We start from the raw sequence: 25,462 nt of genomic DNA on the forward strand, positions 1-25,462 counted from the left end.
TCTAGGTTTATTTACTTAGTATTTATTTTAAATAAAGCCTTGCTTTTATTGCACTCATATAAAACAACTTCACGGTATTTAAAACAGACAAGGACATTCACAGGCTACGGGAACCCAAACATCTGGTTTTTTGGCCCTCCCCAGGGCCCATAATGCTTCTGGGTCAGAGGTTTAACACACATGGGAGGAACCCACAAACAACATGCTTACTTTGGGGGTCTTCACGTTGTGCTGGGCCCTATTCATAGTCCTGTTTAGAGAATGCTGGTGACATTGACAAGGGTCTGGGCAGGCGTCAGGTCACAAGAGCATCTGTGCTGTGGTGGTGCTGGCTGCCCTGGGGTGTCTGGGTTGGTCTGAATGCTGAGAAGGCAGGCTGGGCCTGATGCTCATCCCAGATTATGTTACCAGGACAGCTGTGCTTGGGTGTAGTGGACATAGAACGGCAAGAGAAGAAGGCGTGGGTCTTGCCCTGGTCAGCTGGTATGTATGGCCCACTGCCTCTCAGGAACACATAAGATGGGGATCCTGCTTGAGTCAAAGGGGGGAATACTGATACTGACTGTCGGGGGGACGGAGGACCTGGCTCTAAATCCAGGGGCGACACAGAGCAGATAGTATGCTGGGGATGTCACTTCCAGAGACACAGGCTGCTGTCCTGAGACATACCTGCGAGACCCTCTGGCAGGTAGCTACTGAGGTGAAAGCCTGTCATTTCTGGTCCTTTCTCTTCCTGCCCAGGGGCTGCCGTCTCCTCTGTTTCAGCTTCTCCTTCCGGGCTGCAGCAGTTGTGAAGGTGATGCACTGGGCATCGAGGATGTCCAGCAGCTTGCCCATGGCCACAGGAATGCCCTCCTGCTTCAGCTCAGCCTGTAGTTCAGCCAGCTCGAGAGGCTGGTATGTCAGCACCTTCCTGTACAGGGCAGGCGTGGAGCAGATGTAGCGTCTCACTGCCTCCTCTGTGTCTGCGGTCTGGCGGGCAACCTGTGATGCACTGACCCCCTCCTCATCGTCCTTGTCTTCACCTGCAGACTCCAAGGCAGCTCCAAAACCACAGGAGGAACTGAAACGAACAGACGAACAGACCTGGGCACCCTCTCTCTACAGCCCTACAGCTGGAGCCCCCCCTCTCTCTACAGCCCTACGGCCCGGAGCCCCCCCCTCTCCAGCCCTAGGGCCCGGAGCCCCCCCTCTACAGCCCTATGGCCCGGAGCCCCCCCTCTCTCTATAGCCCTATGGCCCGGAGCCCCTTTGAGGGAAGAGTGTTTCGGGGCTCTGCTGAGCCTCGCATGTGACAGGACTCCTGACAGTGTCCCCAAGGTCTGTGGTGTCAGGATTTCTGGCTGGCCCAGTCTAGGTCGGATCCCCTCTGAGCCCGAAAGCTCTAGCATAAAAGGAAGTTACAGGGTTTCAAAGGCCTGTAGGGACTCAAGGAGTGAACCTTTAAACCGTGTGGGCTTCCTACAGAGGCCCAGAAATCAATGGGATTTTGGACACTGGCCATTAAGTGTCCCTAATGCCCTCTCACACCCACCGTTCAAAGGACACATGTATGACCATTACCTGTGAGAGCTAAAGGAGTTGTCACTGCCATCCACAGAGGTGGCCACGGACTCCTGGGAGGCTGGGAGCAGGGCGTCCCCAACAGGACCCACAGGCGGCTCCCCAGCTGGCAACCTGCTTGGGTGGGAAACACTTTCACCGCGCTGTTTCTTTCGATGCTGAGGGCTCTTGCTCTTAGTGGAACCCTTGGCTCTTTGAGCCCCCAGACCTGCAGTGGCTTTGATCTGGGTGTAGCCTCCTGACCTTGAAGGCTTGTAGGTATCAGCAGTAGACGCCTGGCTACAAGGGACCTCCGGGCTGCACGGTGGCTGGGAGGACTGGAGTTCATGCTCCGAGTCTGACTCCAGCGTCTGGTGAGTGTACTGGAAAATCTCCTTCAGTTTTAGAACCATCTGGCGTTTGGGCAGAGCACGGACTCCAAACCTGCATGTGGGAAGAGGTGGACTTCAGGGTCCAACGGTGCAGCCATTTCTGCAGAGCAAGGCACAGCTCCATTGGATGGAAACCTTACTGCCAGCTGAGCTTGCTCTAAAGGACATCCACGCTGAAGAGACCCAGAGTGTTCTCAGCAGTGGTGGAAGCAGCCACTTCACCAGGCACCCAAGCTGAAGAGCAGTATTTTTCACATTGTTTTAGAACATGAAGTCTCCTTACTTGGATGGCATGGCTAGGGCCCATGTCTACCAGTATGGACCATGGAGACCTATTTCCCAGGATAACCCGCAGGAGCTCCATGCGTTAGTTTCTTGAGCTCAGATCTGGTGGAAGAGAAGAAAAGCCCAGCACCCACCCACTCAAACAACCATGCCCTGGGCAGAGCAGCCTGCAGGACCTCCCTCCCAGGCTCAGGGCCAGCTCATCTCCCAGACCTGAAGGGTGCTGCGTCATTCTACTTCCCGGGCCTGGTTACTCACAGCAGACCACAGAAGCGGAAGCCTGGAGGAACACTACCAACCTGTCCAGCTCTTTCTTCAGCACTGGGGTCTCCATGATTGAATACCTTGGCATTGGAGTTATAGGCACTTTGGGGGGCAAGTTCTTTTTCCGATTAGCACCTTCTGGATAAAACATGAGAAGCACAGGTATTAGCATGAGAGGCATGGATTTGCTCCCACTTCTTGCCCTGGAAGTGTCACATGGGAAGTGACAGACCCCAATCGACACTGTGCTCCAGGACAGCATTAACGGCACCATCGCCATTTGGAGTTGTATCTTCCCATTGGGAGGAGTAGAGAGCAACTGTGAGGAACCATGCCATGTCTGCAACACCAGTGTTGGGGGACAGGCTCTGGGGGCCTCTGGGAACAACAGCCCAGCACACGATCTAACCTACTGTGAAAGAGCAGCCTGACCAGCAGTGACGGCATCAGATGATCGGCAGCACTGACAGCTCTCACGCTTAGCCATCAGAACCTCCTGGTTCAACAAGGAAAAGATCACGCAGGCTGCTGCAATGGCTCAGTGAGTGGACAGTGGCGCCCACCCCGAGCCTGATGACCTGAGTTCATCCCCAGACGCCACACTGAAAGGAGAGGACTAACACGGGGTCGTCTCCTGACCTCTGCATGCATGTGCACACACACAATACATAAAGGAAAAATACAATATAATTATAAATAAACAAATGATTGGGGCAAGCGACTCTCCAAAGAAGATATACAAACATCCACTAAATACATAAAAGATGCCCAGCATCACGTGCCATCAGACATCAAAACTACAGTACAATTGCACTTAGCAGCCCCTAGGATGGAAGCACAGACGGTGCTGGCGGGAACAGGGAGAGCTGGAGCACCCACCTCACGCATTTCTGGGTAGGGGAATACAATGAAGCAGCCTCTTGGGGAAAATGTGGCAGTTCCTCAAAATGCTAACCACCGCTACCCTATGATCCAGCAGTCCTGGACCTAACTACCAGAAATGAAGATTATGTCTACACAAAGCAGGATTACTCCTAACAACTCAAATGTCCACTAATGGTGAATGGATATAGTATTCAGATGCAATATATGAAGCACAGCAGAATCTTGAAAAACTTGTGCTAAGAAGCCAGTTATGAAAAACCATACATTGTATGAATCCCCTTAAAAATGCCTTTGGGGGTGGGGTAGGTGAGAGATGGCTCAGCAGCTAGGAGCACTAGCTGTTCCTCCAGCGGACACAGGTTCAATTCCCAGCACCCACATGGCAGCTCACAACTGTCTATAACTCCAGGTCCAGGGGATCTGATACCTTCACACCAATGCACATAAAATTAAATTTGTTTTAAAAAAAAAAGATAAAAATGCTTTGGGGGAACAGCACAGACACTGAGAGAAACAATTAATAAACGGGACCTCCTGAAACTGAAAAGCTTCTGTAAAACAAAGGACACGGTCAACAAAACAAAACGACAGCCTACAGAATGGGAAAAGATCTTCACCAACCCCACATCAGACAGAGGTCTGATCTCCAAAATATACAAAGAACTCAAGAAATTGGACACCAAAAAATCACATAATCCGATAAAAAAAAAATGGAGTACAGACCTAAACAGAGAACTCTCAGCAGGAATCTAAAATGGCTGAAAGACACTTAAGGAAATGTTCAACATCCTTAGTCATCAGAGAAATGCAAATAAATCAAAACAACTCTGAGATTCCATCTTACACCTGTAAGAATAGCCAAGACCAAAAACACTGATGACAACTTATGCTGGAGAGGTTGTGGGGAAAAGGGAACACTTCTGCATTGCTGGTGGGAATGCAAGCTGGTACAGCCACTTTGGATGTCAGTGTGGTGATTTCTCAGAAAGTTAGGAAACAACCTTCCTCAAGACCCAGTGATACCACTTTTGGTTATATATATCCAAAGAATGCTCAATCATGCCACAAGGACATGTGCTCAACTATGTTCATAGCAGCTTTGTTTGTCATAGCCAGAACCTGGAAACAACCTAAATGCCCCTTGATCGAAGAATGAATAAGGAAAATGTGCTACATTTACACAATGGAGAACTACATAGCAAAAAAAAATAACGACATCTTGAATTTTGCAGGAAAATGGATGGAGCTAGAAAACATTATTTTGAGTGAGGTAATCCAGACACAGAAAGACAATTATCACATGTACTCACTCATAGGTGGTTTTTAAACATAAAGTGAAGAAAGCCAGCCTACAAACCACAATCCCAGAGAACTTAGACAACAATGATGACCCTAAGAGAGACTTACATAGATCTAATCTACATGGGAAGTAGAAAGTAGAAAAAGACAAGATCTCCTGAGTAAATTGGGAGCATGGGGACCTTAGGGGAGGATTGAAGAGGGAGGGGAGCAGGCAGGGGAGCAGAGAAAAATGTAGTGCTCAATAAATATCAATAAAAATGTAAAAAAAAAAGGAATATCTTCTACATTAAGAAAATGCTTTGGGGGAACGAGGCAGTGGTGTTGCATGTTTTTAGTCCCAGCACTTAGAAGGCAGAGACAGGCAGATCTCTGTGAGTTTGAGATCATCCTGGTCTACAGGTTGAGCTCCAGGACAACTAAGGCTACAAGAGACCCTGTTTTGAAAGACCATAAAATAAAAAATTTTAAAAAATTAATGGAGATGCCAGGTGATGCAAAACTGAGAAATTTAGGTCAAAGTATTGCTTCAACTCCCAAGACAGCCTGGGGCAAACAACAGAACTCCACCTGCTCACGAGCTGCAGTAGACATTCATACTTGCAATCCTCAGCTTGGAAGCTGAGACAGGATTAGATTTAAGGGACCCATGCACACCACCACTGAGCTGTAGCCTTAGCCCATCACCGAACTTTTTAGGGAACCACACCTTGCCCATCTTAGGTACAGCTGTCGCCTCTGGCTGCTGGTCGTGGAAGTGAGCTCACAGAAAGGGACTTTACTAAGTGCATTAGTTGAGATACGGGCAGGCTTAGGGAATGCTGACTTGCTGACTGTGAAGTCTATCCTAGGGAGCAGCCACTTCTCCTTCTATTCTGTAGGAGTCTGGGGGATCAGAGGAGAGGTCTTGCCCAGATGAGCAAGTCCTTCAGCACTGCTAGGCCAGCTCTCCTCCCCAGACTTCCCCCCTCCATTAGTGTAAAGAGTAAAGGAGACCTCTCAGGCCTCACAGCACTCACTTGGTGTCTCTGGACTGTCTGGCTTCAGAGCTCCGGCACTCAGCATTTGGGCCACCGCTGAGGCCTCTGGAGAGTGTTGCTCTTCCTCGTCCCAGTCGTCCCACAGAGCTGGGCTCATGAAACTCAGTTTGCTGCTCCCTGGAGAGGCAGCCCGTGAAGACTGCTCTTGAGACTCTCTCAGGGCCCCAGAGCTTCCTCGAATGGGGGTGCTGCCCAGGAGTCCTACAGAGTGGCAGTCATCACCACGCAGCGCCTCCTGGGACTGATGGCTGGGACTGCTTGTGGTCAGGGGGCCAGTCCGCTCCAGATTCAAGTGGTCAATTGGAATTGGTGAGAGAGGCTCATCATGCCAACAGTAGTCACCCATGGGAACTGGGGGGTCACCATCTAGCACAGGGCTGCTGTTTCCTTGACGGGAAGCCACCTCCTGCTCATCGTCACTGTCCCCAACTTCTACTACTTCATCAGCTGTGGCCTGGTTTGGCAGGCATGGCCTTGGTGATGAGTGTTTCTGGGGCCACTTGGTAAGATCAGGGGCAGGACACGAGGACTGTAAAGAAGGCTTGTGGCACCTGGAGTATGGATGGGAAGGGCTTCTGCAGCCCCGCCGCCCACTCTCAGGAGCTCCCTGAGTCACGGGCAGTTTATAGGGCACGATCACGGAGAACTTCTGGGCTGCTTCCTGCACAGTCCTGCGGTCTATGGATGGTCTGGGTGTGTGCTGAGCAGTCTCATCTGGCAGGTTCCTGCTCTTAAGGCTTAAGATTTGGGTCTGTGATGAGCAATCACGACTCTTGCAGGCCCCCGGAGTGGCAGGCACCAGCCAGGAGGTGTCTGTAGAGCTGCCCTCGTCCAGGCTGTTCTTCTGACTGCAGAACAGCCAGGGGATCTCTCTGCTTCCCAGAGCAGACTGATGCTCCCGCTGTCCCTCTTCCCTGTGGAGCCCGGCTTCTCTCTTTGGTGGGCTTTGGGAATGCTCTTGATCTTCATCGACATCGATGACTGAAAACAGTTCAGGGGACTTGGGGCTAACATCTAGAAGTGTCCTTCCTCCTGGGGACTCCTTAGAAGCTAACTCTGTCTTGGTGTGCTCTAGTTCCAGCTCCTCGTCCGAATCCAGTAAAAGGATAACCTCATCCTCTTTCTTCACATGACACGAAGGATCCTGGGTCCTGGGACTCAAGGGATCAGGGGCTGACTGGGTCAAGTCAATGGGAGGAGACTTTGCCGGGGAAATCAGGATGCCCCTATTTCTGCATCCCAACATGGAGCTACCTCGTTTACCCTTCTGGTGGCCTGGTTCTCTCAGTAATGTGAGAATGGTGCTGTCCCTTCTCTGCTTAGCTGGTGTAACTGGAGACAGTGAGCTCGGGGATGCCGCCTTGGAAATGCTACTGCGAGGCCGGGGCGCCGACGGGGATAAACTGCTTGTGGGATATGAGTGAAGCCGTGACTGGCTGGGACTTCCACCTACAGGAGGCTGTGACAGGAGGAAGCAGGGGGAACGGGCCACCTCTGCCTGCCTTTCCCTGGCACTGTCACTCGGCTCTTCGTGACCAGCTGTCATTCTGGGCAGCCCAGATGGTTCTCTTTGAGTTGATGCAAAGAGCTGTTTGTCATCATGGGCCTTGGCTGGGAGCAAAGGTGAGCACTCTCTACTCCTCAGCTGGTGGCTCTCAGAAGGGCTACAGGAGCTAGGCTGGCCAGCTGCTTCCTTTAGTGCCTCCTGGGTCCCTGCTTTCCCTGTCCAGTCCAAGCACTGGCCCTGGGGTGGAAGGGAATCTCTTTCCTTTTCCCAGCTGACTGGCCCAGATGACTCCATCTGTCCTGTCTGCCTGCTACTCTGAGCACCTGCCAGGGAAGGCTCAGAACCTGGACTGTCCTCCCCGAGCCGGACTGTGTCCTCATCTGTGTCTGCCGTGCTTCCTGCCTGGAGCAGCTTTCTCTGAGTGGCTGCGAATTCATAAATTTCTTCCATTTCTGCCTCATTCACGTTTTCTCCATCTTCTTCACAGAGCTCAGGCTTCACCAAAGTCTCTGCTTCCTCCTCCTCATCTGCCCACACTGACCTCAAGAGTTCTTGGAAGTTCTCAGCTCTGCTTCTGCAGTTCTCGTTTTCCTTCTCCTCCTGCTGCTCTCCCTCCAAGTCTGTCACGACAGGCACTTGTTCACACAGCTGAACAAGGTCACTCACACCAAACCTGCAAGAGGAGACACTGAATTATCACCGCTCTGTACAGAGGCGGCCTTGCTGGCACCTGGACTGGTAGCCGGAGCAGCTCTCATGAGGAGGTACCAGGATGTTTCTCTCGTGGCCTTTCCCCTTGTGCAGGAACACACCTGGTTATAGCTCTAGATAGCACCTATGGTGCCTTAACTCCACTGGTGACAAAGTGGAGGAGTGTCAGGCTGAGCTGGCGATCACAGGAGCTGCTATGGCTACAAAACCAGGCAGCACTGAAGGTCACTCGAGACCCAACCACAGTGGGCAGAACTGTTGGCAGGCCGGCTGCCCGCCCATCAGAAGGCTCCGAAGCCCAGTCAGTGCAACTCAAACCCCCATTGCTGAGCTGTTGTTCCTTTTCCGAAGGGCACCCAGGGATTCACACAGCCTGGGAGGGGTGAGGCTTTACCCAGAGGTTTTCAGCTCTGTCAGAAGGAAGGATGCCTGCCTGATGCTGGGAAACTCTCATGGGGGACAATCAAGGAGCTGCATGCTATGTGTGTCTAAGGGTGCTGAGGCCAGAGCCTTCCATCTCACCATGCCAAGTATAATTTTCCCCATCCAGCTCTTCGTACCCCTGCAAGCATCCACTCTAACCAACTATCATGTCCTGCTCAGGACTGTGGCTGGGGCAACTTGGGATTAAAAGATATAATGACATTTTTATAGGCTCAGCCCTGGCCTTTTGACAACCCTGCCATGCATGAGCTGTCAATCTCCCAATTCATGTCACCAACTCTAAAGGCTGTGGAGTGTGTGCAAAGTACAGTCCCAACCTGAGGGCCAGGGCACGCAGTTCATGAGCCAGGCTGGGAGGCATGTCAGTGTCTGCCATGTAGAGATAGTTCAGAAATGCCAGGGCAGCCTCAGAGCTCACATCATTCAGCAGGATGCGCTGGGTCAGATCCCCGTCCTCCACAGCAGAGAAGCCTTCAGCGTTTACCTGAAGGCAGGGAAAACACAGAGATTTATTATAGCCTGGAGTGAACAATGGTCCATCTTTAGCCTCTCAGACAGCCTGAGATCCTGGGGGTGGGGGGCAGTCTTACGTATTTTCTTACCAGATTCTATAGTCTGGACCTTTGTTTCCAAAATCATATGGGGATGGATGTCTAAGGAACACTTTAGTTTCCCCTTGACAGATGTATCATGTACTCTAAGCATGTCTGACTTGGGCCTGTGGGTTGCATGAGTCTCAGGATAAAGACGAATATGGCCCAATGCCTTTGCAGACGATAATATCATACTGCAGCACTAAAGGTTGGACACTCCTGTGTCTAGAACTTTCTGACGAAGACTGAGTGGTCTGCTGGATTCCCATGTGGGGGCTCAAGCTCATAATCTCAACATTTAGGAGACTGAGGCAAAGGGTCCCAAGTTCCGAGAGAGAGGGGGGGGAGGGAGGGGGAGGGAGGGAGATTCCACAACAATGCAAATACTAGTAAAGGAAGACGGAAAACTTTCTTTCTAAAAAAGGAGGGAGAGGAAGCAGGCTGCCAGCACCCTGTGTACTTACATGTTGAATAAGAAGGGGGCATCGGGCATAGAGAACAAACTTGTGGGCATAAAACACCTCTCCGCTGTCAATCTGGAACTGGACATCACTCAGGTGTGGATTATTGACCATTGTCCCAAAGTCAGACACCAGCAACCCAAGGGAGCAGAGCTGGAACAGGAGGAGGAAAAGAGAGTTGTTAGCTCGCTCACTGCTTGCTGAGAGAGCTCACACATTGAGAGGTGTGTCAGGGAAGACCAAGGGCCAGGGCCAGGGCCATGCTTTCCTCCCCAGGAGGTGCACATGAGGTCTCTAGTTTCTTTCTCAGGTTGTCTACTACAGTGTGTTCCCTGACCTATGGTAAGAGGAAGTGGTAGGCAGACATCTTCACAGCTCATAAGCATGTACACACCAGGATACCTGGTTCTCAGAGGAGCCTGACGTAAAGGACCAGGACCCCGAGCCCAATCTGTTCTGGTACCCAACACTTCCTAGCTACATGCAGGAACATCACCAAGATGGTCCTCTGCATAAGAAGGTCCTTATGACCATGGCGGTGATGCACACCTTTAAGCACAGCACTCGGGAGGCAGAGGTAGGTGGGTCTCTATGAGTCTGAGGCCAGCCTGGTCTACAGAGTGAGTTCCAGGACAGGCTACAAAGCTACAAGAAACCCTGTCTCAAAAAAATAAATAAAAAAAATAAAATAAAATTTAAATAAGAAAAAAGGTCCTTATGAAATACCCATCTTCCAATGCCATTCATTACCAACAAAAATATACTGGGTTATTAGTTGGAGGCCACCTCATAATCCATACAGAAGAGGCACAGTGAGTTCCTAATGAATGAAGAAAATCACTAAAAAACAAACATATAGAACAGATGCCTGAATGAGGCAGTCACTTAGGGAGCCAATGATCTCTGGACTCCTCAACAAAGCTGGCTCTGAGAACTGGCTGCTGAGGACACCCACAGTGTCCAAGCAGAGCAATGACCCATGAGGGAGAGAGGAGGCTTGGGACTCAGCCCCACCAAGGGTTGTCAAGATATGTTATTTGGGAACTAGACCACAGAGCCAGGGCTGAACTGACAGGTTAATTTGCAACATAGAAGTCTTCATTCTTACGGAGGCGTGGTCACTCCTCTGAAGGCTCTTCTTGGATGGCAGGACAAACCCAGTCAGTGGAAGGCTGTTGGGTTCCAAGTCCAACCCTGAGAGACAGATTTATAGATTAAAGGGATGTCACCTCCCAAGCAGGCAGTGTCAATCCTAGGCTTGGCTGGACACATTATTTGAGAATATCTTCACTTAAAGTAACCCTCCCCCAATTATTTCTACCCATCTCCCTGACAGAGAAGTAGGATTGTAAAACAGACAAGATTGGCCCAAGCAGCTCCGTCTTTGGCTGGAGTTTAGGAAAGATGGTGAGACACACGACCGCTCTGCATCACACCCACGTCCGAGGACAGACACTGAGCTGAGACGAGCACAGCCTCGCAGCAGCCCATGTGCCAGGGCCACCCCACACCCCACCCAGCGTCTCACCTGTGGGTGCTTCTAGACTGCTGGACCATGGGCTGGTGCTCATCCCCTCCTCTGCCAAGTCCACAAGATCCTGAAGAGCTTGGTGCTCCCTCTGACTGGAGGACAGCAGCTGGCTCTTGGGGCTGTGGCTTATGGGAGGGCTGCTGTGGGAAGCAGGGGGCCTTTGAGTACTTGGTTCTCGCTGCTTAGGCAGCTCCAGTGACACCTCATGCTCCTGAAGGAAGTTCAAAATGACTGGTTATTGTCACCGACATGTTCTGCTGCAGCCACCCTACACATGCACAGCTACATCTAAAGCTGCAGATAGGACAGGGCCCTTAAGGGAGACCAGTCACAGTCAGGAGCAGCCCAGGAACCTGCAGTGTTGGCAGCTTTTGTCACGGCTCAGGTCTACCTGGTGCCTCTAAGTGTACAGAAGAAGGGTTGGCAGAAACTGGCAGCCCATGTCATGTCGTTCACATGGCCAAGGCTGGACCAATGCAGGACCACCTTCAACAGAACTGTCTCAAGCATGTGTTCAGGACCTAGGTTCCAAGGCTGGACCAATGCAGGACCACCTTCAACAGAACTGTCTCAAGCATGTGTTCAGGACCTAGGTTCCAAGGCTGGACCAATGCAGGACCACCTTCAACAGAACTGTCTCAAGCATGTGTTCAGGACATAGGTTCCAAGGCTGGACCAATGCAGGACCACCTTCAACAGAACTGTCTCAAGCATGTGTTCAGGACATAGGTTCCAAGGCTGGACCAATGCAGGACCACCTTCAACAGAACTGTCTCAAGCATGTGTTCAGGACATAGGTTCCAAGGCTCTATCTCAGAGTTAATAGCTGGACATGGGTAGACCTGGACTTCACCTTTTAAACAAGCTTTCTAGCAATGTTCTAAATGTAGGGAAACAAAGTCCTTTTTCTCAGCAGAAGCGCTGCCAAGCTGCTACTGTGAGACATGAGGCACAGCCAATGCTCTGCTGCTTCCTCCCCGTTCTATCTACTGGACTTCTCCTCATCCAGCCCCAATATCTGGTTACATTTCTGGACTATCTGCCTCTCTCCAAAGCTCACCCATGTGTGTTATGAGGAGCAGGCTCACCTTGGGAGGCTGTGGGGACACCACTGGAGGGACCAAGCCTGCTGTATAGAAAGACTCCTCAGCCCAGGCTCCTGTGAGGGCACTGCACTCCCACAGAAAATTCCGCTTTCCTGCAGGCAGCTGCAGACGCCAGCCTGCATGCCCCAATTCTTCCTTTAAAATCTTGCTGGCAGGAAGTGGCGGGGTACAGGATAGTTCTACTTCCTCTGAAAGGAGCTGGGCGACGCGATCCTCAATCTGTCTACTTGTGGTCTCAAAGTCCTGAGTTAACAACTGTGGGGGACACACTGGGGGTTTCTTCCTGCGACTTTTCTTCTCTAGAGAGAAACAGAAGTGGCTCAGTCAGAAGGGGCTCTGACCGTTCATCCCAGCAGCTGCCATAACTCTCACCCAGCAACCAGGCACCAAGCTCTCCCCAGGCCTCTGCCCCAGCCACATGTACCTGCTCCTAGCCGTATCTTCTGAGAAAAAGCATTTTCCAGTCTGAGTGGGGGCACAACTGAACACTGCTCCATCTCAGAGCGAGACAGAGCCATGGCCACCAGCACATCTTCAGATGGAGCCTCGGGCTTACTGGCCTTCCGCCTCTTCTGTGGCTCCTTCTTGATGGTGGCTCCTTTCCGTTTCAAACCTCCAACATGGTTGCTGAAGTTAAAAGATAACCACAGACAAAGGTCAGCGAGTGCCTCTGATTCTGGGCCTCTTTAATCTTACAGGAAACAAAAGAGATGGATGTGTCTGCCCCATTGCATGAGCCAACAATTGCTTGGGCTTTCACTGTGCTGATTTTATTTGTTGTGAGCTCATTCGGCCCAAACCTATAAATTTAGCACAGTCCATACACTGGAGGGCCCGGGCTCTTTCTTGGCCATCAATGGTACCTAAACACCTGGATGTGGCTAAACCCTCGTGGTCTAAAGATCCAAGTAGGCTCTCTGTAGCGAACAAGTTCTGCCCACTGAAACTTCAGATGCTCCCAGGGCAGTCCTGGTTGCACGGATCCTGTCCCTCCTTCAGGAGAAGGACAGCAGCACCTCTATCCAAGGCCAAACAACAAGGCCTCCAGTCTCTGGTGCCACGAAGCAGCTGCCCTAAGAGCTGACCCCTGTCTGCCTTACAGAAGGCTTGTGTGAAGGCTTCTTTGGCTGGAAAGAAAAATCTACTGTCTGAGTGAGCCCCAGTAACTGGGCAAGGAAGAGGTGTGTTAGGGAGCAGCTCTGGAGAGCCGGCCCTGCTGCTGGCGACACAACTCAGGCCTTTGCAAAAGCTCATCTGACAGAGATTCTTAGGTGTGGTCTTGAAATATGTAAGCAATTCCTAACTCAGCTAACCATAGGCAAGATAGAGGCACCAGCCAGCTACCAAGAAATAGGCATGCAGAGCAGCCCTGATGCTGTCTGTACCTGTGCCACAGACAGGGCTCGGGCTTGGAGAAATCAAGGAAGGAGTGAGGAAAGCAAGAAGACACTCAGACCAGCATGGTGCTCTAGCCATGAAGTGCTGACTATTCCAAAGTCCAAATACCTTGGCTTGGTCTCAGCACAGGAACGTTCAAAGCCCCCTTAGGAAAGGTCTGAAGTCCCCTGAGGATGTTCAGTTCCCATAACCTCTAGAAGGACCATGTAAATCTAGTTTCACTATTTGGAGGTATTTTAAAAGCATGTATGTTTAATCTGTGATACAAGCAATAGATTAGATTCTAAGGCCTCAAGTCTTTCTGCCCTACAGTGCTAGTATGGATGTACTAATATAGGTGGACTCCCTGGCTGGAGAACCCTCTCTGCCCACTGGATCTCAGCTGTGGCCCAGCCCAGCAGCTGATAACCCATGTGTCTGTCAAGTTGGGGTCAACTTAGATGCACTCAGCTCAGGAACAGGGGACAGAGCTGGTCCCCTGCTGCTTGCATCCCTGGCACCTGCATGCTGAGGATGGCTTCCCAGGTGCTAGGGGAGTCTCCTGTTTTAATACATAAGCATCAATTCATGCAATTCAAAAAATACATTCCTAGGGGAAAGAGTGGGGTGAGTATGAACAAAAACCATTCTAACGGATTCTCAGAATAAGACAGTCTTGAGGTTCTGCCTAGTCAACTCTGGACGGGGCTGAACAATCTGATTAACAGTATGGAAATGCAGCTACATTTCAGAAAGAATGAGGCATGCTGCACAACCGAAACAGGGAAGTAAAGCAAATACCAAACTCTCAGACGCTCTGGAGTGGTCACTGCAGGATTGTGGGACTGGCAACACTGGAGAAAGGATCAAGAGAGCAGTAGCAATTCTTTGCATAGGTGATTCCACATGCATACAAAATCCTTGTGCTCCTTAATCCTTTCTTGACCATGCTCGATTTCCTGAATCGTTTCATTCCAGAATGCAAGAGAGAGCTGGTTCTCCCTAACACTGTAAGCAGTTCTTCAGGGAAAGTCTAACTGGAGGAAAAGACCATTATTTGGCTCCTTCACCTGTCTTACCTGGGTACTGGAGGGCTGCTGCCCCCCTCGGACTGAGCGGTCTGTAGCCTCACAGCCTGGAGCAGGAGCTGGGGACCCACCTCCATCTTCACTGCACACTGCTTCAAGTGACTCGCTCGGCTCTTGGAGGTGAGGAATGGTTTACCACATATTGGGCAATCAGGGATCTGAGGTAGAGCAGGTCTCAGTGCCTTTTCTGCCTCATCAAGGCATCTGCAGGAAGTCAGTAAACACAAAACAACCCTCTCAAGTAACATGGACTACAGCAAGTGCTTCATCCACATCAACGTTCTCCAGAGCTGATGCTGCATGTCTTCTGGAAGTCAGCCTCAGACATGAGCTTTAGATGTGTGTGAGCAAAGGTGCCTGAAGAAACTGAGACTTACCTCACAGTCCAACAATTTCACTCCCAAGTATAAGTCTCAAGGAAATGAAAACAAGTGTTCAAACAAATCCATGAACTGTGTGTTCACAGCAGCGCTCCTATAAAAGCCACGAGGTGGAAACCCTCGGGTCACACCATGGCTCACTGTTCAGCCATAGACAGAGCGGTGCTGGAGGGCGACCCTCTGATACACAGAGGCGAGCTCCGCAAACATGGGTAAGTGCAGGGTGGACACAGGACAGACACTGTGGGTTCTACACACGTGAGTGCACAGGAAGCAGCTGTTAGAAGGATGAGGAAGGGGGCAGCACAGTGACTTCCAAGGGGGAGGACGCTCCCTTTGGAGGTGATGAAGTAATCCAAAACAGACGGAGGCCACATGTGCACAAAAGCCAAGGACTTGTGCCCTTCAAGTGGATGAAAGACAGCATGGGGCTTGTATCTCAGCGGGTGCTTAGGAAGAGGGGTACATTAACGAAACTGAGGTGCTGTCCTCCTGAAAGGTGTCAACACTCCCACTGATGCTATCAGGTGTCCTGGAACTGGGACAGCCCTTGCTGCTCCTACCTGTTCACATGTTGCTCCCTCCGGGTCACATTCATTGCAGAGAGGTTTTTCTGACACATTTGGCAGAAGAACAACCCCTTCTCTTCCAAGCTGTCATGACGTGAAGATGCTTCCTCCTTTCTGAACTCCTGCTGTAAGGCCAGGGCCATAGCAGCATCGCTGTCTGTGGCATGGAGCCTGGCCTTAGACTCTGTGAAGTAGGCAAGCATCCAGATCCATGAGAACAGACAGGCACCGTACCTTTACCCCTTTGTCTTATCTACAGCTCGAGTATCATAGGCACTAGGCAAAGAACAAGAAACTAATACCTAGCACCACTCTGCACGTCTGTTCAGAGGTGCAGCCTAGGGAGAGTGGGCACTGGGCGGGGGACTCTTGGAACACTCTTTCCACACTTCAGCATGCATGAAGATTACCTGAAGCTTGTTAAAATGCATGCTTTGGCATCACGTAGCTGCCGAAGGAGAAAGATACCAAGAACCTTTGCTGGTAAATCACAGCATCATGGCAATACACAGATTAATAGAATGGGTTAATTTAAGATATAAGAGATAGCTAGAAAGATGCCTGAGTTGTTAGCCAAACAGTGTTGTAACTAACATAGTTTTTGTGATTATTCAGTCTGGGAGGCCGGGAATGAAGCAGCAGTCTCTGCTTGCATGCGATATCATGCGGTATCTCACAGAATACGAGCTCTGCCAGGTCGTGGCCGTTATTTCAGTCGACCACTCCTGCCACAAGTTCAAAAGCAGCACAGCTTCATTTTGGTGCCTTATTTCTTTTGTGGTATTAGAGATCAAGCCCAGGACTTCACATATGATAAACTGTACCACTGAAGTACAGCTCCAACCCAGCTCCTCTTTTTCCTAAACAGAGGGATGGTGTACATTACTTCCTGCCACCACATGCCAAAAGGACTGAAGACTCAACAAGGCTGAGAATCCTTTGGGCTCTCAAAGTCAAGACAGCAAATACAGCACCAGAGATTCCATTGTTATTAGCTATGGATCCTCCAGTAGTGTTTCTGGCTACTCCTTTACTTTAGAGAGAGCACACAAGCATGTGTACATATGTGTATGTTTATGTGCATATGTGTACATGTGTGTAGGCCACAAGTTGATACTGGTTACTTGATCACTCTTAACTTAGTGCAGCAGGATTTTTCCTATACCTGGGCTCATCGGTTCAGCTAGTCTAGCTGTCCAGTCGGCCCCAGTGATGTCCTGAACCGGTCTCCCAAGGCCTGGGATTTCGGGGGGCCCATATGTGCTCAGCTATGATGTGGGTGTTGAGGATCCGACTCTGGTCCTCATGCTGATGTGACAGGCACTCTATCCAGTGAGCCTTTTACCTAAACCTTCTGTACAAATTCAGCAGAGATGAAGAGCCATGCTGCTTAGAGGATCACCTGACAGTATGAGCCTCTAGGAACACAGAGTTCATAGCCCCTTTGAAAAGTGGAGGCCAGGCCGTTTAACCCCAAGCTGGTCAGACCTCTGACTCACAGTATACCTAAAATACAAGGGACAGGGGAAGAGACGAAATGATGGCATAAACAAATAAACAAATAATTATTTGCCACAAATAATGTGGCAAATTATGAGCCAATTAATTAGTCTAGACTTTTCAAAAGTTAATGTAAAAAAAGTTGGGAACTATTCTACAAAAAAAGATTTTATTCAGAGCTGGGTATGACACTTGAGCCTATAATACTAACACCGGAGATGGGGTTAGAGGTATAAGGATTAACCCTGAATTCAAGGCCAGCTTGGTTTATAAAGTGAATTCTAGAGCTACATAGCAAAATCTTGTCTGAATCCCACCCCAAAAACACTATTGGAGCTAAAGCAATACACAGGATGTGAACTTTGTTCAGGAAAAAAACAAGCTACAAAAGATAGCTTGGACAACTAGGGAACTGTTATGAATTTAGGTTTAATGATGGTATTGTGCTAATGCAGAAAATCTAAGGGTGGCGTGTCAATGATATCACGCCATCACTGACATCACTGGCAAGCATAGAGAAATACATACGGCAGGAACATCTGGAACCATTCTGGGTCTAGTCTGCTGCCCAATTCCAGAATCATGAACGAAGCTAATTAAGATGAGAAAAACGACCTGGGCAGTGGTAGCATATGCCTTTAATCCTAGCACTTGGGAGACAGAGGCAGGTGGATCTCTGTGAGTTTGAGGCCAGCCTGGTCTACATAGTGAGTACCAGGACAGCCAGGACTGTTACACAGAGAAACCATGTCTCAAGAGACCAAAAAAATGATGTGAAAAACAAAAAAGTATGTCTGTGGCTAAATGTTACAACTGTTAAATCTAGGCAGAGTGCATAACGCTACCTTTCTCAACCTGGGGGGCGTGACCCCTTAGGGTTGCAGATCATATATTTACATTACAATTCGTAACAGTAGTAAAATTAATTATAAAATAGAAATAAAATAATTGTATGGTTGAGGTCAACACAACATGAGGAACTGTATTAAAGGGTCACAATGCTAGGAAGGTAGAGTATTGGCATAAAGGAAGATTTCTTTAGGTTTTTGTTATTTTGTTTTGTTTTTTTTCTTCTTCTTCTTTTTTTTTGTTTTTTTGAGATAGGGTTTCTATGTGAAAGTATTGGCTGTTCTGGAACTTACTTTGTAGAGCAGGTTGGTTGGCTTGGAATTCACAGAGATCTGCCTGCCTCCTGAATGTTGGGACTAAAGGCATGAATCACCACCACCCGGCTTTGTTTTGATTGTGTGTGTGAGCGCGCCCGTGCGTGCGTGTGCTTGGAGGCCAGAGCTTTCTACCTTTCCAGGGATCAGCCTGTCTGTCTCTCTAGTGTCAGGGAATAGTGTACACCACCACACCCAGCCATAGATGCTGGGGATTTGATTTCAAGTACTTGTGTTTACATTTTACACACTCAGCCATTTCCTCAGCCCCTACTGTGGTTAAAAAAAAAAAAAAAAAGAATAAAAAAACCCTTCCTGTAAAAGAATAATTTCATAATAAAAGGAGGGGAATGGGGATGAGAAGGGAGGAAGGAAAAGCGGGAGTGAGACCATGTGAGACACTAGGAGCTAAAGAAAGTTCAGCAGTGATGGGTGTGCAGTGCTCTTGCAGAGGACCAGAGTTTGCCGCCCAGTACCCATGTCAGACAGCTCACAACTGCCTGCAACTCCAGCTCCCGGGGATCCAACATACTCTTCTGTGCTGTAGAGTAATCCTTTTGTACACTGTGGAGATTTGTCATTCAGAGTGGTTTAATAAAGAAGCAGACTGGTCAATAGCTGAACAGGATAAGGTTAGGTGAGAGAGCCACACTGAGGATGCTGTGAGGAAGAAGGGTGAAGCTGGGGAGTCGCCAGCAGACACAAAGAGAAGCAAGATGGGCGTGCCATACTGAGAAATGGAACCAAGCCATGTGGCAAAGCATAGATAAGAAATATGGGTTAATTTAAATGTAAGAGTTAACTAGTAACAAGCCTCAGCTATCGGCCGAACATTTGCAATTAATATTGTTTCTGAGTGGTTATTGGGGAGCAGCTGCCCACACAGGAAAACTCCGCCTACACTTCTGACCTCCACAGATACTGCACTCCCCTGTACATACCCCCCCACACAGACACATGCATACGGATAATTAAAGGTAATAAATAGTTTTTACAGGGATATTCGTTCTTTGGCTAGCTCCAATGAGGGGTGAGATAAACATCAGACAGGGAACCTGTGTACAGAAATGAAGCCAACAGGCTCCTTCTGTCTCCCTTCCTTACAGTCTTGTCTTAGAAAGCAGAACATGCTCACCATACCGTTTTCTGCCACCGTCTCTGCTTGAGAGCTCCTCGGGACATTTTCTTCCAGTGTGGTCTTTAGGGAGGAGTCTTCTGAAGCATGGCGCAAGCGCTCAGGGTCTGCTCTCTTGAACTGCTTCATCCGTTGGAGAACCAGCTCCGAGGCTCTGGGTTTGGAGGGACTTGGCACGGCAGTTGTGGTGAAGCAGGACGGAAGGGGCTGGGAGCCGCCATTGGGAGTGCTCTCTGGCAGGAGGAAAATACGCACAGCATTTGTCCTTCAGGTCAGACTCAAATCCAAAACACCTTCACCAGCCAGTTCAGCCTTCACCTGACTCGCGGGAGTAGGAGCTGCTCACTCGCGCACTGTGGCAAGAGACCCAGCAGTGGCGGGAGACTGGGCCCAGTGACTGCTGATGAGCTCAGGGGTGATGCAAATACTCTCAAGCTAGGAGGCAGCGGTGGTGGTTGCACACTCTGAACGTACAAAAACACTGAACTGTACACTTCAAGAGTAAGATTATGGAATATGAGTAATACCTCAATAAAGCTCTTATTAAAGAAATACTAATGACAAGTGTTTGTCTCTTTCTAGGCCAATTCTTAAACTTGAGATTCATCTACGGCCTTCCATGGGGACTCAGGAACCCCCGAAGCTACGAGCCAATTTCGCACATATGTAGGTGCAAATCATGTGGGGCTTTCATCAGCTGCACAAAGGGAGTACGAGCGCCCAGGGTACCTGGGCAGCTTTCCGCAGGCCTTCAGCGGTCTCCAGTGGCTCAGACTTTACCACCACTGCTGAAAGACTCTCCACCACGCTAGAAAAAATGTTCTTGAGGACACAGAAGAGAAGGTGAGGGAATCAGAAACAGAGATCAGAAGCCTGAAGAACACATCACACATGCGAGGCTGGTTTCAGGTCTGTGTGAAGAGGGTAGTTATATCAAGCACACGCTAAGGATGTCAAGGGTGACAGGGCAGGGAACCTGAACCTGTAGTGCACCCTCTAAAAGCCTCCTCAGCCTAACCAAATTGGCTGACCCATCCCAACACACCTACCTTAGAATTAATTCACAAAAATACAAAAAGCACCATTATTTTTAGGCTGACATGACTACGTCAACTTCATAAATGGCAAACGGAGCACAGAGCTCCTAAACATACTCACAGGAAACTCAGAGGGACACACGAACTGTGGTCCCAGGGCTGGCCTTGTTTTATACTGTCACAAGGCCACACCCGTCCATGTCCACATAACCAGTAGGTGCTCTCACACTACAGCAGCCATTAAGAACAGCTGGCCTCCGTGCCTAAGGGAGATCAGTCTAGGAAGCCTTACGGATTTCCAGCCCTTTCTACAAAGTATACTATTTGCACTGGGTGGTGGTGCACGCCTTTAATCCCGGCACTCAAGTTACAGAGACAGGAGGATCTCTGTGAATTCAAGGCCAGCCTGATCTACAGAACTAGTTCTAGGGCGGGCCAGGGCTGTTACACAGAGAAACCCTGTCTCAAAAAACCAAAAAAAAAACAAAAACAAAACAAAACAAAAACAAAACCCATAAAGACAAAAACAAAGTACACTATCTGCATTTAACCTGTGTACACCTACTGTGCTTTAATTCAGGTACAGATAATATAACACCCAACACACAGTAAATGCTGCACATATAGCTGCTATGCTGTATTGCTAAGGAATAAAGACAAACAAAAAAGAGAAAGGAAAAAAGACATATTAAGCACAGACTATTTCTTTCCTCAAATACTGACATGTGACAGAGGGCGAGCCCATAAACTGCAGCTGCTGCACAAACTATATGATCTGTAAAAACAAAGTATTTATTCTCTGACTTTTTGTTTTGTTTGAGATAGGATCTCTCTACACAGCCATGGCTGTCCCAGAACTCAGTACGTAGACCAGGCTGGCCTCACTCAGCCTCTGCCTCCTGAATGCTGGGATCAGAGGTATATGCCACTTGGCCTTTTACAGCAAGTTTTCTGAGCCTCGGTTTACAGGAGCACACATCATGTGGTTCGCTCTCCAGAACCAGATCTGGTAGTGGGTCCCAGTGGCCCTGCTGGTTACCTGTCTGAATGCTCTGTGCTTTCTCACACAACACAGGCTGTGGGGCAGGAGCAAGGACACCGCCCTTTCCATGCACAGGGAGAGCTGGGACCCCTTCTTGAGATTTGGGTGCCCCTTGCTTTTTAGTCCTAGAGGCCTGGCTGCCTGATCGAGGTTTCTTCTCTGAAGGGCCTTGAAGGCTTTTGCTCCTGGCGGCAGCTTGACTGGTTTCTTTCAGTGTGCCTCTCTTCTGAGAGCTACCGGCGGTCTTCGGCTTCTTCCTTTCTCCTGACACTTCTTTGGTTGCATTTTTTCTCACCCTTTGGAAAAAGCTGGCACAGAGTTCTCTGAAATCATCATCTGACTCATCCATCGTTCAACCCGTTTTAAGGTTTTCAGGTTTGTCTTTAGGGGAGTGAAGAGAGATCTGGAAACATGTCCACAGAGGAGACACTCATGAATAAGCCTGCTTTGGTCTTACCACACTAGGGCTCCTCTTCTTTCTGATTTACTTGGAGACTTTGCACAACTGCTTTCCTCTCCATAATGACTTTAATATCTTTCTTCAGTTTGAACCCATAGTTAAACATGTTTTAAAAATTCCCTGTTAATGTTCACAAGGGAGAGAATATGTTGCTGTCCAACTGCTGCCTCTGAGACAGAACACACGTGAACTGATTCTCCACGATCTCCATGGTGATAAAGGGTATGGGTTCATTTAATTTCGTATCTGTGGAAAACCAAAAGCATCTAAGTATAATCAGACAGCTATTGCTATTTTATGTCATTTCCTCCAGGAAGGTACAAGAGCATGTAGGGTATGGGGAAAATCTCCAAGGCACAGCCTGGATAGACGTATAATTGTCCCACAGTATGACCCAGCACAGAGCACATCACACACACACACACACACACACACACACACACACACACACACTTCTAGGCACACCTAGAAGCCTGCCAATACAAAGTCTCCAGGCAGGAAAAAAAATGTGTATCTTGAGAGTATGTTTTTTATTGAAATTTAGAGAAAAACAAAGGCCAGATGCCACTAAATAAATGTCCCCCAATTACAGGGAGCTCATCTCCCTATAGTGGCTTCAGACCCCCAGCTATTGTTTTCTCAGATGATGAGGCTGTCACCAAACGTTGCAAAATGACTGGAATAAAGAGATAAAGGGTGTGTCCTTGTATACCCAGGAGAGCACAAAGGCCACTCTCTTCTGTCCTTAGTCCACAGGGGCTCGCTACACTGCCTGCATCCAAAGGTCGGACCAGTGGGCATGAGTGTTTCCTGAGGCACACAGTGCACTGGGGTTCAGAAATCAAGACCGAATAATCTGGATTTGGGGAGATGGTTCAGTGGGTAAGTGTGCTTCCTGCACAAGCATGGGACCCAAGTTTAACTATCCAGGACCCATGTCAAAAGGCCAGTGCTGGGCAGAGAGTAGCAGAGATGGAGACAGGATTGCCAAAACTTGTCGGTCAGCCAGCCCACTGGAAAATTCCAAGCTCCAGGTTTCACTGAGAGACCCTGTCTTGAGGGGATAAGGCTGACAGTGATAGAGCGGTATACCCAACATTCTCATCTGACCTTGGCTGCACACACGACTGCGTACATGCGCGCGAGTGTGCACACACATACATACATACACACACACCACCCTAAATAACCCAATGGCAGAAATCTATTCATTCCAAATCTAGTAATGCAATAATCTTAGGGGTTTCCCTTATTCCTTCAATGGCCCCTATCCCCTTCCTCATTCTGTACTGTCACACATGGTTGTCACAGCGACATCTGTCAAAGCTTATAATCACTTGCAGTGCATATAACACTTACTGATTGCGTGTGTACCAGACACTACACAAAGTACTGTTTAAATCTTTAACTCATTTAATCCTTACAGCAATCCTATGTATTACAATCTACCGTCATCTTTTCTTTAGATCGAGGAATCAGGCACAAGCAAAGTGAGGAACAGTTTTGAATCAGCAGGGTAGAGATTCTAGGCAGTGCGGTTCAGGTCCTATGATCCTACGTTTTTATTCACTGAATTATCTGTTAATGAAGTTCAACACCTCAGTTAGATACAGATTTTATTTACTTTATAATTTCTATGGCTTTTCGGGTACCCAACTATCTGTTGAATTCATGAACTACAAAGAGTTTGATACAGTGGCAGTGAAAAGCAATAGGAGAGAGAAAGGTTTGCAGGGAGAGAGAGTTTAGGCACAAGGGCCTGGGACATCCGGCAAAAGCAAACTGAATTTTATCATGCTAGATATGCATAATTCACACTTCATCAGTGTTGAGGCCCCACATCTCCGCTGATAACCGAGTGATAAGACGTCCCTCTCCGGTAGGTGCTCCACCAATATCTACTAAACTACATAAAGACCCCACCAGGCTGCCAGCTTCCAGAGGGCAAAGCACTCCGCCTCCTGGGCGCCCTACCTGACTGCCAGCTCCCTGCAGGCGACGAGGGAATGAATGGATGGGGGGCGGGGCGGACCCTCCCCGCATACTCTACTGGTGACCCAAGTGGGGGACTGCCTGGGAAAACGCCCTGGCGGTCCTAAAGCCAGACACACCGTTCGGAGCGCTGGGCTGTCCGATGGCCATAGCTCTGTCCCCCACCTCCCTCCGGGACGCTGCCCCTGTCTACCGAGCACAGCTCCTGCCACTCAGTGGCCAGGGACGCCGACGGACGAGACAGACGCCGACCGGCCTCGCACGAGAGGGGAAACCGCGGGAACTGACAGGCCCCACACCCCCACCGGGTCACCAGCCCGACGCCCGGCTCCTCCTACCTCCCGCGCAGCGGCCGCTCCTTCTCAATCGAGAGCCGTGGGACTGCGCCTGCGCGCTGAGGCTTGCGAACGGAGAAGGACGAGTGCGCAGGCGCAGAGCCTGCGCGTGCGCAAGACTATGTGTGTGGTGTGGGGTTTGAAGCGCGAGCGACGGTCCTTTTCCGGTGTTCCTGTGCGGCTGCGAGCGTTTCCGGACAGCGAGAGGCGGGGCCAGCCGTGGGTGACGTCTTGCCGGCTGCACGGTGACAGCGCGCGCTGCGTGAATTCTTCTAAGTGCTGTGGAGCCTCGGGTTGAGGGTAGTGACTGTGGCGTTTAAAGAAGTGCGGTGGCGGGGCTGGAGGGATGGCTCAACGGTTACGAGCTGCTCTACAGGAGGTCTTGAGTTCAATTCCCAGCGTCCGCATGGTGGCGCACAATCATCTATAACTGTGGTCCCATGGGATCCTATCCCCTCTTCTGGTATGCAAATACACATGCAGACAAAACACTCATGCACATAAAGTACGTAAATAGATCTTAAAAAAGAAAAAGAAAAAACAAAATGCGGTGGCATCCGCTCATGGGGCGCGCAGGTGGAGAAGCGCCAGGTGCAGGCAGAGTGCCTGCTAGTGCAGTCTTGAGAAGCCTCCGTGAAGTCATGTGAAGGGTTTCAGCTTCACCCGGAGGGGGAGGTCCTCGCTAGTGGCTGAAGATTGTGAACGGGGTGAAAGAGGCAGCATCTTTAGCCGGGAGTCAGGAAAATGCACAGTAAAGAGAATGGAGACAGATTACGTGATAGACTTGTCGTGACCAGAGGTTAGAATTCGTAGGTTTCTGAGCTGAGCATTTGATCAGATTGTGATCCAGGCACTGAAATCACACAGGAAACATTTGAAGGAGTAGAACTGGAGAGACATTATAAAATTTTCTTAGAGGTATCATTGAAGAGGAGGGCAGTGGTGGAGCATGCCTTTAATCCCAGCACATGGGAGGCAGAGGCAGGCGGATCTCTGTGAGTTTGAGATCTACAGAGCAAGTTCCAAGATAGGCTACAAAGCTACACAGAGAAACCCTACCTCGAAAAACGTATTGTAAAATCTGTTTTTTTTTTTTTCGAAGCATGGGTTTCTCTGTGTAACTCTGGCTGTCCTGGAACTCACTCTGTAGACCAAGCTGGCCTCGATCTCAAGAGATCTGCCTGCCTCTGCCTCCCAAATTCCGGAATTAAAGGCGTGTGCCACCACCACCCGGTGTAAAATTCTTTTAAAATGTGTGCTTCGGTAGCTCTTTATCCACAAGACTGTACTGTCATCACTATTGAATTCTAGAGCATCTTAATAG

At 49.5% G+C, this 25,462-nt stretch overlaps 1 protein-coding gene across 9 annotated transcripts; it reads right to left on the reverse strand.

Moving 5' to 3' along the window:
• On the reverse strand, positions 1-24,207 carry Slx4 (SLX4 structure-specific endonuclease subunit). Of its 9 annotated transcripts, none has more exons than XM_038328097.1 (16): positions 24,142-24,207; positions 21,349-22,057; positions 19,278-19,505; positions 15,469-15,658; positions 14,517-14,729; positions 12,485-12,687; positions 12,043-12,359; positions 10,952-11,165; positions 10,532-10,617; positions 9,427-9,576; positions 8,687-8,853; positions 5,687-7,887; positions 2,519-2,621; positions 1,807-1,986; positions 1,564-1,677; positions 1-1,063 (listed from the first exon to the last, which is right to left on the reverse strand). In XM_038328097.1, the coding sequence occupies exons 2-16, from the start codon at positions 21,698-21,700 to the stop codon at positions 712-714; spliced, it is 5,070 nt and encodes a 1,689-aa protein (XP_038184025.1). In that variant the 5' UTR covers positions 21,701-22,057; positions 24,142-24,207; the 3' UTR covers positions 1-711. The 9 variants fall into 9 exon arrangements, 8 of the variants coding, with proteins under 8 accessions (XP_038184025.1, XP_038184024.1, XP_038184022.1 ...); XM_038328096.1 differs by having other exon boundaries at positions 1,564-1,680; XM_038328094.1 differs by having other exon boundaries at positions 1,564-1,986; positions 21,809-22,057.
• Positions 24,208-25,462: the final 1,255 nt, after the last annotated feature.

This window comes from Arvicola amphibius, chromosome 4 (genome assembly GCF_903992535.2).
Source record: "Arvicola amphibius chromosome 4, mArvAmp1.2, whole genome shotgun sequence".
Taxonomy (NCBI): domain Eukaryota; kingdom Metazoa; phylum Chordata; class Mammalia; order Rodentia; family Cricetidae; genus Arvicola; species Arvicola amphibius.